The 13,141-nt window shown below is 39.2% G+C and overlaps 1 protein-coding gene across 6 annotated transcripts in view; it reads left to right on the plus strand.

Moving 5' to 3' along the window:
- Positions 1-13,141, plus strand: part of OXR1 (oxidation resistance 1) — a 299,282-nt gene that overhangs the window by 262,574 nt on the left and 23,567 nt on the right. For all 6 annotated transcript variants that reach the window (XM_061604956.1, XM_061604973.1, XM_061604964.1 and 3 more), the window contains 2 exons: positions 1,269-1,434; positions 4,284-4,440. In XM_061604956.1, the coding sequence (XP_061460940.1) occupies positions 1,269-1,434; positions 4,284-4,440 (323 nt within the window). The remainder of the gene's footprint in view (positions 1-1,268; positions 1,435-4,283; positions 4,441-13,141) is intronic.

The following is a 13,141-nucleotide window of genomic DNA, read 5'->3' on the forward strand; positions in this document are numbered from 1 at the left end:
CCCTGGTTCATGCTTCTCACATTCCATGTTCCTGTTGTGTATGTCGTACAGCTCTGGACTCTCCTTTTGCATCTGTGCGCATCAGCCTCTGGGTTTCCATTCAGCTTTGACTCAGTTGCTTCATTAGTCACAGCGCTACTTGTACTTGTCCGTTGTTCTTCCCCAGTAGCTTTGCTGAGTGCTGTCTGACCTGGGGGGCTCTCATCTTCCAGCACTATCACATGTTGCATAGAACATGTTGCATATAACAACATATAATCAGTCAGTTAGGCTGGTTTTAATAGTTTTAAATGAACTTTAAAAAGGTGCCCGTATTAATTTTTTTAATCTGCTTAGAATTTTTTTTACAATTAAACAGTATATAAATGTTGTAGAGTAAACAAATAAATCAGGCAGCGGATTTAAAAATCTATACTTAAAGAAAACAGGTACTACTGTAACAGGCACTGCTGTTATAACAGTGTTATAACAGGCAATACTGTAGAGAGGCATCCATGATTATCTTCACATAAGAGAGTTTTAAGAGGAAGCTTGAAGTGATCTGTGGGCATATCTAAAATCAAAATAGACTGTTTTTATTTAGGACTGTTATTTATTCATTTACAAATTTGTGCCAGACATGGATTAATTTTTATGTAAATATTTTTATTCTGATGTTGTGATTTTGATTTGTTGTAAGCCACCTGAGTAGTACATAAGCATTAGGAAGGAATGTTAAAATGTTTATATAAATAAAATAAAAATTACAATCCTATACTCAAAAGTAAGCATCACTGATTTCTCTTTCTATTAAGTGTACTCACAATAAAGCATGACTCAAATTTATTAATCAGCTAAGGTGGGTGTTTTTGTTGTTGTTGTTGTCGTCAATTGGGTGAGAACCCTAGTTATAAATCTAGGAAACTCAAGCTTAAATCATTTCTCAGCTGTGAGAGATGAGAAATCTCTCTATGTACAGAAGCCTCTATGTATTGGTTTAACCTAGTCAAGTTTTTTGTCAGGATTAAAAATATACCTTTTGACTTTCTTGAATTAGAGTTGATATTCGAAATTATAAGGTCTGATAAATGAAAGAGTGTGCATGATAAAAATATTTTTGAGCATAATATGAGATAAACCTTTGTTCCTTGCACATGCTAGAGTATAATGTTAATAGTACGTTTAAATGTCCTATTAAATAAAATAAAATTGATAGTTTAATACCTATGGAACTACCTGACCAAACTTGTCAAATAAGATATGACATTTAATCTCTTCTTTAATAAAAGGTTCTCTAATGAAGGAGAAGAGAAGACATCGATTACACAAGTTCTTATGTCTCAGAGTTGGCAAGCCAATGAGAAAAACATTTGTATCACAAGCAAGTGCCACAATGCAGCAGTATGCACAGCGAGATAAGAAACACGAGTACTGGTTTGCTGTGCCACAGGAGAGGTAAGATTATCACCTTTCAACGAAATTGCTGCGTTCTTTAAGCATACCCTACCATTAATTTCACTTTTCTAAAAGATTCTGAAAGTTTTCAGCCACAGAAGAAAGTTTACTTTTTTTGCACATTGTTATGTCAGATTTCTGATATGATTGTATCTTTTTATGTTTATTTAGACCATTTTTATTTAGACACCCCATAATACTGCTTAACTACAATGGTCTCTAAGTGGTGTACAAGGAATACAACACAGAGAAAAAATGTTGGTTAAAAGTATAAACTAAGACTTCAATTAAAATGCCTTCTGGAATAAAAAAGTCTTCAGTAGGCGCTGACCTCAACTGGGAAAGAGTTCCATAAAATAGCTGGAAGGGAGTTCCATAAAATGTCAAATAGATTCTGCTGCATGCTTCTTATTAGATATGCTTAAAAGGCACTTACTTTGGAATAATTGCCCTAAATTCAGTGGAATTCCCCCCAGACATAACCAAATGCATTGGATTTTACATAGCTGTGGCAAAAACCAGGGCTGTGGAGTTGGAGTCGTGAAGTCTGAGTCGGAGTCAGAAGCAATTTTGGGTGGAGTTGGAGTTGGAAGCAATTTTGGGTGGAGTCGGAGTCGGTAGAAATGTACTGACTCCAACTTCAAAATAAAATTAATATTTTAATATTAATATTAATGTATTAATATTAATATATTAATATACATTTGCCATTTATGAAGGAGTCAGAGTCGGAGTCAGACAGTAGAAATATTAATATACATTTGCCATTTATGAAGGAGTTGGAGTCGGACAGTAGAAAAATAGAGGAGTCGGAGTCAAAGGTTTGACATACCGACTCCACAGCCCTGGCAAGAACGCTGCCTCTTGAACCTCCTTTGGGAAAATCACAGGTCTGGTTCAGACCATTATCCAAATCATAGATTGGATGACTGGAAATTAGTATGGACTCTCATGCTTCTTCATTTCCTTCCTTCCAGGCCATAGTGTGTCTTGATGTCAAATTGGTGTTTGTGCTTACCTTCCAAATCACAACTGGAAACTACCATGCGAAGCGAGTTTTCAGTTGTTGTTTTGGGGAGAACATGCAAGCCATATTCAGATATCAAGGCAAACTTTTTTATTTATAAAGCACCTGAACTGTTCAAGGCACTGTAGAAAGATGAAAAAGTCACAGACCCTGTCCTCAAGCTTACAATGTAAATGGGGTGGTACAAAAGGAAAATGGTATGGGTAGGGAAGATGTACTACTCTTTATATTCAAATTGATGTCCCAAAACTTTGGGTTGTATCCTGTGTAACACTTAAGTCATAGTCCCATCAGTGCAAGGAATAACGTTAGTGCAGTGGCACTTCCTCCCACTTTGTGCCCCTTAAATCCATTCTAACAATTCCCCCAACTATCTGGAGCAGACTTAATGACACAGAGTACATGCTGGGGGAGAAGAAGAGGGAACGTCCCATTGTGCTAGTGGTAATCTTTGCACTGATGGTATGAGTTAGTTGAATACCGCCTTTTCCGTGTAACTAGTTTGTGATATATGGGAAGGTGACTATGAAACCATGTACATGAGAGGAGGAGGGAGGGCAGAAGCCTGCACTTTCCTCTTTTTGGAGGATTGCTTGAATTGGCCACTCTCTCCGCCTTGGTGACAAAAAAGTTATCCAGTGAATGTTTTGCTTTTCAGATCTCTTAAGTCCATATGTCTGGTCATGATAGGGACTGAACTGATAATGACTCGACAGGAAAGATTGTGGTAGTCATGGTAGATGGCTCAAGACAATTTTCACCCAGCATGCACCAGTACTGAAAATGTGAATTCTATGCTAGGGATTATTAGAAATGAAAATAAAACTTCCACAATCATAATGCCTTTACACAAATCTGTGCTGGGGCCATGCTGTGAAAACCATGCAAGTTCCAGTTGCCCCTTCTAAAAAAATTAATGTAGAGCTAGCACAGGTCCATGAAAGAGCAACCAAAATAATCACAGATTTGAAACAACACCCCCATCCATGATGAAATGTTAGGGTGTTTGCTGCTTTTTAGTTTATAAGAAAGGGAGACTCAGGAGAGACATGACTGATCTTTTCTCCACCTCTTGCAATATAAAATATGGTGATCCAATAAAACTGTTTGTCAGGATAGGCAACAAGAAGTATTATGGGTGATATTCAACTAAAAACTTGTGCTAGCACAATGGTATTTCCCTCTCCTCCCCCCATGCAAACCCCATGTTGTCCCAAATCTTCTCTGGAGGAACCCCCAGAATAGATGGGGGGGGAAGGGGGAGATTGTTCCGTTGGGCCAGGAGAAATCCTTGCACTGACGGAACAAACTGCTTAGAGTTGCACTCAATGCAACCCTGTGTCTACAGATACATGCTTTCTTAATTTATGGAATCCACTGCCCGAACATGTGATGGCTTTAAAAGGTGATTAGATGAACTCATGGAGCATAAGACTATCAGTGGCTACTAGTCATGGTGGCTATAAGGAATCTTCAGGACTGAACCAGCTCTGAAGGCATAAAAAGTTAAAATATGGGTCTTAATACAACTAGGTTTTATTTAAATATAAGTGAGCAAAGGATGAAGTGCAATACAATAGTTTTTCAAGTAAATTTAATAGTCCCTTTTTATATTTTTGAGCACTTGCATCTAAATGGTAATTTGAAGATCTTGTTAAAAACTGTAATGAACATTCTCTTAGTTTCTTTCTTTTCAAAGAGAACAGTGAGTAAATGACAGTGAAAAAGTATAGACAGTACTTAGAAGAAATTCTAAACGTCTTAGTAAGTGTGTAAATCTTAGTAAGTCCCTAACTACTTTTCTCTTTTGCTCCCTCCAAAGGACTGAGCATCTGTATGCCTTTTTTGTTCAGTGGAGTCCAGAAATATATACAGAAACTGGGGAAACAAGTAGAGAGCCTGGATTTATGGTAGTAAAAAAAATTGAGTCTGAAGCTGGTGAAGATTCCGTTAGAGAAGCAGCTGCTAAGGAGTGGGAGGTAAGTTCTTTTAAACGCTATTTAATGACTCTAGAAGACACAGCTTTTGTTTGAAACGCTTCAACTTTCTATATAAAGGACTGCAGAAAAATGTAATGTAATGGTACTGTACGAACGGTAAATACATACTCTCTCATTATTCAGTACCTCAGCTTTGCCATCAGAACACTTTGCCCTAATATATCAGTCCAGCCATTTTTTTTAATGCAGTCTCTATTTTCAGGATACATAGTGAGCAAAATGACTATTACATGTAGGTGCGTGTATAACATGTAGTCTGGCTGTTTTTAGGTGGAAAAAGCCATTTTGGAGAGAGGTAATTTGAAATAAGTGGAAGCATAAAACCCTTTCCTTACCAGACTTTCATTCCCAGGAACTTTTCTCTTCCATTAATTGCAAGTTTGTAGAGAAGGAATTGAACGCACCCCACACTACTTTACCTATCCGATTCACCTCCACCTTGTATCATTTCCAGTTTAAAACGTTCTGTTGGACTACCATTACATGCATTTATTGCTGAAGAAACTGATGAGTGTTTGACATAAATTGTAAACTTTGATATACTTGCAGTTTTGTACTGTTAAACTGTTATTGTTCATAAGCATGGGCAATTTGCAAAAGGAAAAATAGGCCTGGATGTTATTTTCCTATTTATCAGAGGCCTGAAAAAAAACCTCATAAATATAATGAACCAAATGTTATTGTTGCCTGGGTTAAGTTTCTAATGTATGTATATATGAGTGTGCATTAGTTTAACGTGTTACCTTAATTGTGTATTGGTGTCCTAAGCTCATACTTTTATGTACTGCACAATATTATGTGGCTCAGTGTATGTTTGAATTGTGCTTATAAAGATTTACTTGTACAGCTTGGTTCTTATTTTAGTGACTGTACCACGTGTTGTAGATGTACCAGTTGATGGTCTTGATGTTAAATGTGACAGTGTGTTACTGCCGGACTTGCATCAGAATCCGCTGTGCTTTTCTGAAAATTAGTTATGAAATTGATACAGAAAAATATGGGTGACCATTATTTTGGCATCTGTGTGGAAACAGATTACATATAAAATTAAGCAGTGTACAGGGGAAAAAACAAATTCTACATTGAATGTAAATCTCATGTAAATTCATTTTTCAGTATTTTTGATGTTGCCATTTTATGATTCTAAAATTGGCGTAAATAAAAATCCATGTAACAGGTATATAGTTGTATACCTTTTGGGTATGAACTGAGAGTGATTTCATGAAGATTCTGGCAAAATTCAGTTTGTAAAGGTTCATGCTTCTAATCTAGACTATTGACTCCAAAGTAACATTTCTAGAGGTCAGAATCTCAGTTTGCAGTCTTTTGAGATTCACTGAAATGATTCTCATGTTAAAGGGGGGGGGGGTAAAAAGCAGAGAAAGTTATGGTTTGTGCATTTGAAATAATGAGGACTGAGTTGCTCTCCAAGGACTTAAGTGCCCATTGTTACATCAATTTCTAATACACAATACTATTCTTACAGGAGAAGTCAAAACAAAGAATATCATGACTACCCTGCAAGCAGTAGTTTATGTGTTAATGGAAGTGTCTGTTTTTGGTTTGGTCTGTGCAGTGAGAAAACAACATTAATTCACATATGTGTGTGTGGACTTTGGGAGTGAGAGAGAAGAAATTTGTGCTGACAGTTTGAAAGTTGTGGGCTTGGATGTTGCTGTGGTGCAGCAGTGGGTTGTAGAGAGAAAACAGGCAGAAAGGTTAATATGATGACCCTTTGAATATCTGGATTGCAAAGTGTAGAAGCAGTTGAACAGTGATAATTGGCAATTTAGGGCTTCTGCTACTAGTTAATACGCTTCTCTCTAAGACTCTGTTGTTGTTTTTAACTCTGCTTTTTGTTGAACTCATTATTCTAGAAATAAGGCCCTGCTGTCAGAGCTATGATGTCAGCAGATATATGATTCTGGGTTATAGGATGCTGATTTAAAGAACACTTTCCTTCTGGTACCTAGTTACCATTCAATGTCTTGAGTCTCTAGTTTATTTTGCAAATTTATTGCAAGCTTTATCACTTTCTAAAAGGGAAAAAGGAAGAGAGGGACCTTAGTCATTGGTTATATTGTTATATATCATTGGTCAATCAGCATACCATCTAGAAAGGTGCCATATCCAGCTGCAATCCCATGAATGCTCACCTAGGAGTAAGTCTCCCTGATCACATGCTTTGGTTTGTAATGTCAGTCTTTTTAAAATACGAGTTCAGCGAGAGTGTTCACTACAGTTTGTAAGAGTGTGGTTTGTCAGTTTAACAGTTAGGTTTATGTGTGATATGGTCACACTGACAAACATTTTTAAAAAGCACACCGTTCTATGAAATTATATGTCGTTACATTGCTTACTGTAGATAGATACTTTGGGACAAAATTACTAAGAATACATGATGCTAGTGTGTGTGATAAATAACAAAAAGTGTCCAATTGCAAGTTTGATGGAGCTGTCTTTCTGACATAAATAACTATTCAGATTGATCATGTACTCGTGTTAACAGTGTAATATCAGATGAGGAAAACTGAGGTGGATCTTGTGATTTCCCCCCCACACAGAAGAGCTATGATCTTATAGTCTGCCCCTCCTCCCAACGTTATGCAACTCCTGTGAGTAGGCCACCCACACCACAATTTCTAGTGCAGGCCATCCAGTTCCAATAACACTTGCACTCTTTGGATACTAACTTTCCTGAGGGGGGGGGGGACTGCTTTTTTTTATTAAACTGCAATAGCATAAATTTAGAACATGACTTGTGTCTAATTCTATAGTATGGTGTTTGAAAGGAAGCATGTAATGAATTGATACAGACAATACATGTAAAGCTTATTAGCATTTGGATGATTTTCAATATTTGGGCCAATTCCCAATTACTCATAAACCTTGGAGCTTTTCTCCTTTCTCTAATACAGGTGGGCCCCGCTTATATGGCAGGTTCCGTTCTGGACCCCCACCGTAAAGCGGAAATTGCCGTAAAACAAAAATGCCGCAAAAGCGGCTTTAAAACGGGGAATGAAAGCTGCTGCATTAGCAGAACGCCGGGAAACGAAGCGCCAGGAAGCGGGGCCCTACTGTAAGCTTTGAAATAGAAGTCTGCAAAGTCTGAATAGCATTTTTAGTTTGTTTTCTGACCATGCCTCTTCATAGCCATGAGAATTAGAGTACTCTGCAAGACTCTCTGCCTCTTATGTCTGAGTTAAACATATCAAGGCCAAAATAAGTTTAGACAAGAGACAGGCTTTTTTGAATTTGCATGGATAACATGTAAGCCATTCATTTTCATAAGTCGATTTTGAGGACAATGTTGACATTTAAAGTTTTATAAACTTTAATATGTTGTCAGAACTGTCAACTTTGGACATTATTGCTCTCCCTAGGTCTGCTGCTATCTACACATTTGTGTGTGACAAAACAGAATTTTTAACATGCTGTGCTGATTTAAATATTCATATAAAACACCTGGCAGCACTTAGTATAGCTACTATTTGACAGTAGCCGTTACATCAAGCTATATTAGGGAAGGGAAGGGATACAGAGCTACCACTAGCTCTGCTGAGATGCCAGACTCCTCCCTCCCTCAACAGTCACTTGGCAGCAGCCATTACATCAAGCCAGGGTCACCAACCTTTTCAGACTAGGAGACACATTATGAATTTTGAAAGCATGCTTAGGGCACCAGTCAAAAAATAGCTCCCATGGGAGCATGGCATAACATAATATGAATCCACCACAGGAAGGATGCATCCTGGTTGCTAGGTAAAAAAGAAGGGCAAGTTATGGAGATGTTGTAAAAACTTATAGGGGTTCTCTCGGGTAGAGAAAAAAGGCCACCGAGTAGCAGCAAGTTCAAAGCATTTATTCAATAGCTACTGCAGTAGGGCCAAACACATACATTTCACAGCAAAGGGTGAAACATGGGTCACGCACCCCCCCTTTCTGCTTTCCCCTTTTATATGGTTTTCTTTGCAGATCACAAAGGCTTACACAGAGAAAAGACTTATCTTGGCCAGGCAGGAATGTACACTATCAGCAGACATAGTTACATATGCGGGTATAGCTTTCTAACTCAGGCGTTTGCAAGTTGTCCAGGGATACGACCTTGATCTACATTTCTGTTTTTACTACAGAGATTCCAAGGACTAATAGAAAATAAGACATAAACAGGAAAAGTGCACTAAAGTGTACAACCCGAGGATGTGGACAGGATCCTTGGAATGGTGAGGCCCACCACATGTCTGTTAGACCCTTGCCCTTCCTGGCTTATTAAAAGTGCCAGAGGGGGCCTAGCCGAGTGGGTGAAGGAAGTGGTCAATGCCTCCCTACAACAAGGCAGAGTTCCAATGTGCCTAAAGGAGGCAGTTGTAAGGCCTTTGTTGAAAAAGCCCTCCCTGGACCCCTCTATTATGGATAATTATTGGCCAGTGTCTAATATCCCATTCCTGGGCAAGGTAATAGAGCGTGTGGTGGCCTCCGAACTTCAGGGATTCTTGGATGAAACGGATTATCTAGATCCATTTCAGTCTGGTTTTAGACCTGGTTATGGGACGGAGACAGCTCTGGTCACCTTGGTAGATGACCTACGCAGAGAACTGGACAGGGGGAGTGTGTCCCTGTTGGTTCTGTTGGACCTCTCAGCGGCTTTTGATACCATCAACCATGGTATCCTTCTGGGTCGCCTCACTGGGATGGGACTTGGGGGCATCGTTTTACGATGGCTCTGTTCCTTCCTGGAGGGTCGAACCCAGAAGGTGGTGCTGGGGGATTCCTGTTCGACTCCTTGGCGGTTGGCCTGTGGGGTCCCTCAGGGTTCAGTTTTGTCCCCCATGCTATTTAATATCTACGTGAAACCGCTGGGAGAGGTTGTCCGGAGATTTGGGGTTCGGTGCCATCAGTATGCAGATGACACCAACTCTACTTCTCCTTTCCACCTAATTCCAAGGAAACTGGCTCGGTTCTAAACCAGTGTCTGATAGCAGTGGTGGACTGGATGAGGGTGAACAAGCTGAAGCTTAATCCAGACAAGACAGAGGTGCTCCTAGTCAGTCGAAAGGCGGATCAGGGAATAGGGGTTCAGCCTGTGCTGGATGGGATTACACTCCCCCTGAAGACGCAGGTTTGCAGTTTGGGTGTGCTCCTGGACTCAGCCTTAAACTTGGAGGCCCAGGTTTCTGCGGTGGCCAGGAATGCTTTTGCACAGTTAAGACTAGTGCGCCAACTGCGCCCGTTCCTGGAGTCGTCTGATCTGGCTATGGTGACACATGCCTTAGTTACATCCCGCTTAGACTACTGTAACACGCTCTACGTGGGGCTGCCTTTGAAGACTGTTCGGAAACTTCAGTTGTTGCAACGAGCTGCAGCCAGAACATTAACTGGGGCTGGTTACAGGGACCATACAACTCCCCTGCTGCAACAGCTCCACTGGCTGCCAGTCTGTTTCCAGACACAATTCAAAGTGCTGGTTATGACCTATAAAGCCCTATACGGTTTAGGTCCAGGCTATCTGTCAGACCATATCTCCCTATATGAACCTGCCCGGGCCCTGAGATCTTCAGGAGAGACCCTTCTCACGATCCCAACACCTTCACAAGTGCGAATGGTGGGGACACGAGATAGGGCCTTTTCGGTGGCTGCCCCTAGGCTCTGGAACTCCCTCCCTAGGGAGGCAAGAATGGCCTTCTCCGTGCAGTCTTTCCACCGACAGGTAAAGACTTTTTTCTTCCGGCAGGCCTTTGGAACTGAAGGTTTTAAGGGCAGTGACTGAAGAGGATGCTGTATGTTATTGTTTTACTTGTATGCTCCTAAACTGGGTTGCAGTATTTTAAGAGTAATTGGTTTTAACATCTTAATAGTTTGATCCTGTTTTAATGCTGATTTTATATGTTTATATGTTTTATATTTTTATAGGTTCTTAATGATACGTACTTATTTTTATCTGGAAACCACCTTGAGGTTCCAGTTTGGAAAAAGGGCGGGGTATAAATAAAGATAATAATAAATAAGGGAAGAAGAAAAGCAAAGTTCTTTAGGACCTCAAAAATTCCTATTACCTGGTGTCCAAACAACTCACTTATGAATCACAGCTCTGACCTCACTCATTAGCTAAAAACTCTGACAGATGGGACCGCCAGAACTGCACAATTTGCTTCATAGCTTTCTTTCTGGGAGGACTAGAACTTTTTTTAAATTAAAAAGTCTGGGATCCCTTCTTGGTGCCAGCTAAGACCTTTGCAGGCTCCGTGGCACCTCCTATCAGGTTGTGATAGAAGAGGGAAGAGATGATATGCAGGGTCACTCCCCTGGTGCAGCTTAGAGATCAACAACTCCTCTTCTTGAACCTTTTCACCCCATTTGGTCATTAGAAGAACTTGAAACTTTCTCCCTCTCAATCAGTTTTTTTTGTGTGTGTCATATCTTTATAGATACTGGGACTTTTTTTTGCTAAAGAGAGGGATACTATTATTTAAACAATAAAACTGTCTTGTGTGCTAACATGATTTCATTTATACCACTTACTCTTGCATTCCTACTATTGCAAAACTGATTTGATTGTTCGGTTAGTATTTTTTTAAATGCCTCCTCTGCATTTGGAAGACCGGCACTTAACGATTTTTCCACCTACCCTATACAAAGGGGATAGATGCATTGTGCATAACTGCAATAACTTGGCATCTGTAATCCTGAATTAGCTTTTGTAACAAGTTTGAGCAATGTCACTTTCCCCAGAGCCCCATATGTTATCCTCTATTTCAGATTAGCCCTGTTGAAATTTGCAACATGTTGTTTTTGTAAAAACAATTTAGGTTTTGTAAATACAGACTCTTAACAGTGGGACACTGATATGTCACTCTTGCCTGTAACCTGAAGAGAAAAGTTATATTTATATAAGAGCCCTTCTGGATTAAGCTAAAGACCCATCTAGGCCAGCATGTTGTTCTCACAGTGGCCAGCCAGATGCCTGCAGAAAGCCCACAAGCAAGATCTGAGTGCAAAACTCTGCTTATAGTTTAACAGGAACTGGTATTGAAAAGCATATTACCTCTGATAGGGGAGCCAGAATGTAGCCATTATGGCTAGAAGCCATTGATGGCCTTATCCTTGATGAATTTAGCTAATCCTCTTTTGAAGTCGTCTGAGCTGCAGCTCTGGGCTCCTTTTATTATTATGTTATTATTATAAATTTATTTATACCCCGCCTTTTGGCCAAAGGCCCTCAAGGCGGCTTACAAAGAAAAATAAGTATAAAAATACATCAATGAAAGCAATACAATTTACAAAAATTAAACTAAATCACAAATACATTATTAAGAAAAAAAATGTCCAGGAAAGAAACTCAGAATAAATTACATACATCCGCCACTGCCCTTCCTTTGAGAGCAAATTCTTAACTCTAGGTGGTCCCCAACTGCTAATTTATTTACATTTATTTTATTTTTGGAGCTTTGTTTCTAGCATCGTGCTCAATTTTTATTTTTATTTTTGTATCCCTAATGTCTGTTTGTATTTCTTTTATGAAAGCTTGAGTTTCTTTTTGTTCTTATTTGGACAAGGCTTCCATTTTCTGAAAGAAGCTTCCTTGACTCTACTCATTAACCATGTTGGCATCCTTTTGGCCTTGATGGTGGTACCTTTCCTGATCTGCAGTGTACATTCTAATTGAGCTTCTATTATTGTAGTTGTCAACAACCCTCAAGAATTTTGGAGAGATCTGACCCTCTTCACTTTGCCTCATTTTTGGCAAGTTTCCTCTTTTGAACTCAAGTATGACGATCAGGTTTTCTTGGCAGTTGTCTGCATATACATTTGTTGAATTTAATAGCACTCTGGTCACTGTTCCCAATTAGTTCAGCAACACTCCTCTTTTGCACCAGGCCCTGGGTACCCCTTAAGATTAAGTCCAGGGTTGCTGCCCCTCCAGTTGGCTTCATGACCAATTCTAGGGCACAGTCATTTAGGATATCTAGAAATTTTACCTCTTTGTTATAACTTTAAATGTAGATAGATGTCGCCCATTAAAACACATTCTAGAACATAAATACTGCTAAACGCAGTAATAAAATTAATTCAGTTCACTGTGCTCCTCAATACTGCCCTCTTTGGGGTATTTATAAACATGACACAGCATTTCTAGTGTTTTCCATTCTGCCTAGGTCTATACCAGTGGTTCTCAAACTTTTTTGGTTCGCAGCGCACTGTAAAACATACAAAAATTTTCTGGTGCACTTTTGTGTACAAAATTAAAAATATATTAATATATTTTAAACTATGAATAAAAATAACTTAAATTATAGAAAACTATTACTTAACCTATACAAATGGGTTTCTTCTCATTTTTAAAAATATACTTTCATAATATTTGAGGCACACCTAGCCACCTCTTAGGGCGCACCAGTGTGCCTGGGCGCACCGTTTGAGAATCACTGGTCTGTACAATCAATAAACATAAACCTGCAAATTTAACTGCCATTTGACATTAGAGCTATCAGTGCAATAGTCATTTTTACCTGTGGCTTATAACTGAAGCTCTAAATATCCTTTACAAAGCAATGGTGTTCATTGGAACATAATCAAATAGTCTATTTGTAGCACACATACCTTTTAATTCCTGCCATCCTTGAGATTTTGGATTTATTATTCCAGTGATGCTTTCCTTTGACTGACTGAAAGATGGTTAGTT

The sequence above is a fragment of the Rhineura floridana genome, chromosome 1, assembly GCF_030035675.1.
Source record: "Rhineura floridana isolate rRhiFlo1 chromosome 1, rRhiFlo1.hap2, whole genome shotgun sequence".
Taxonomy (NCBI): Eukaryota; Metazoa; Chordata; class Lepidosauria; order Squamata; family Rhineuridae; genus Rhineura; species Rhineura floridana.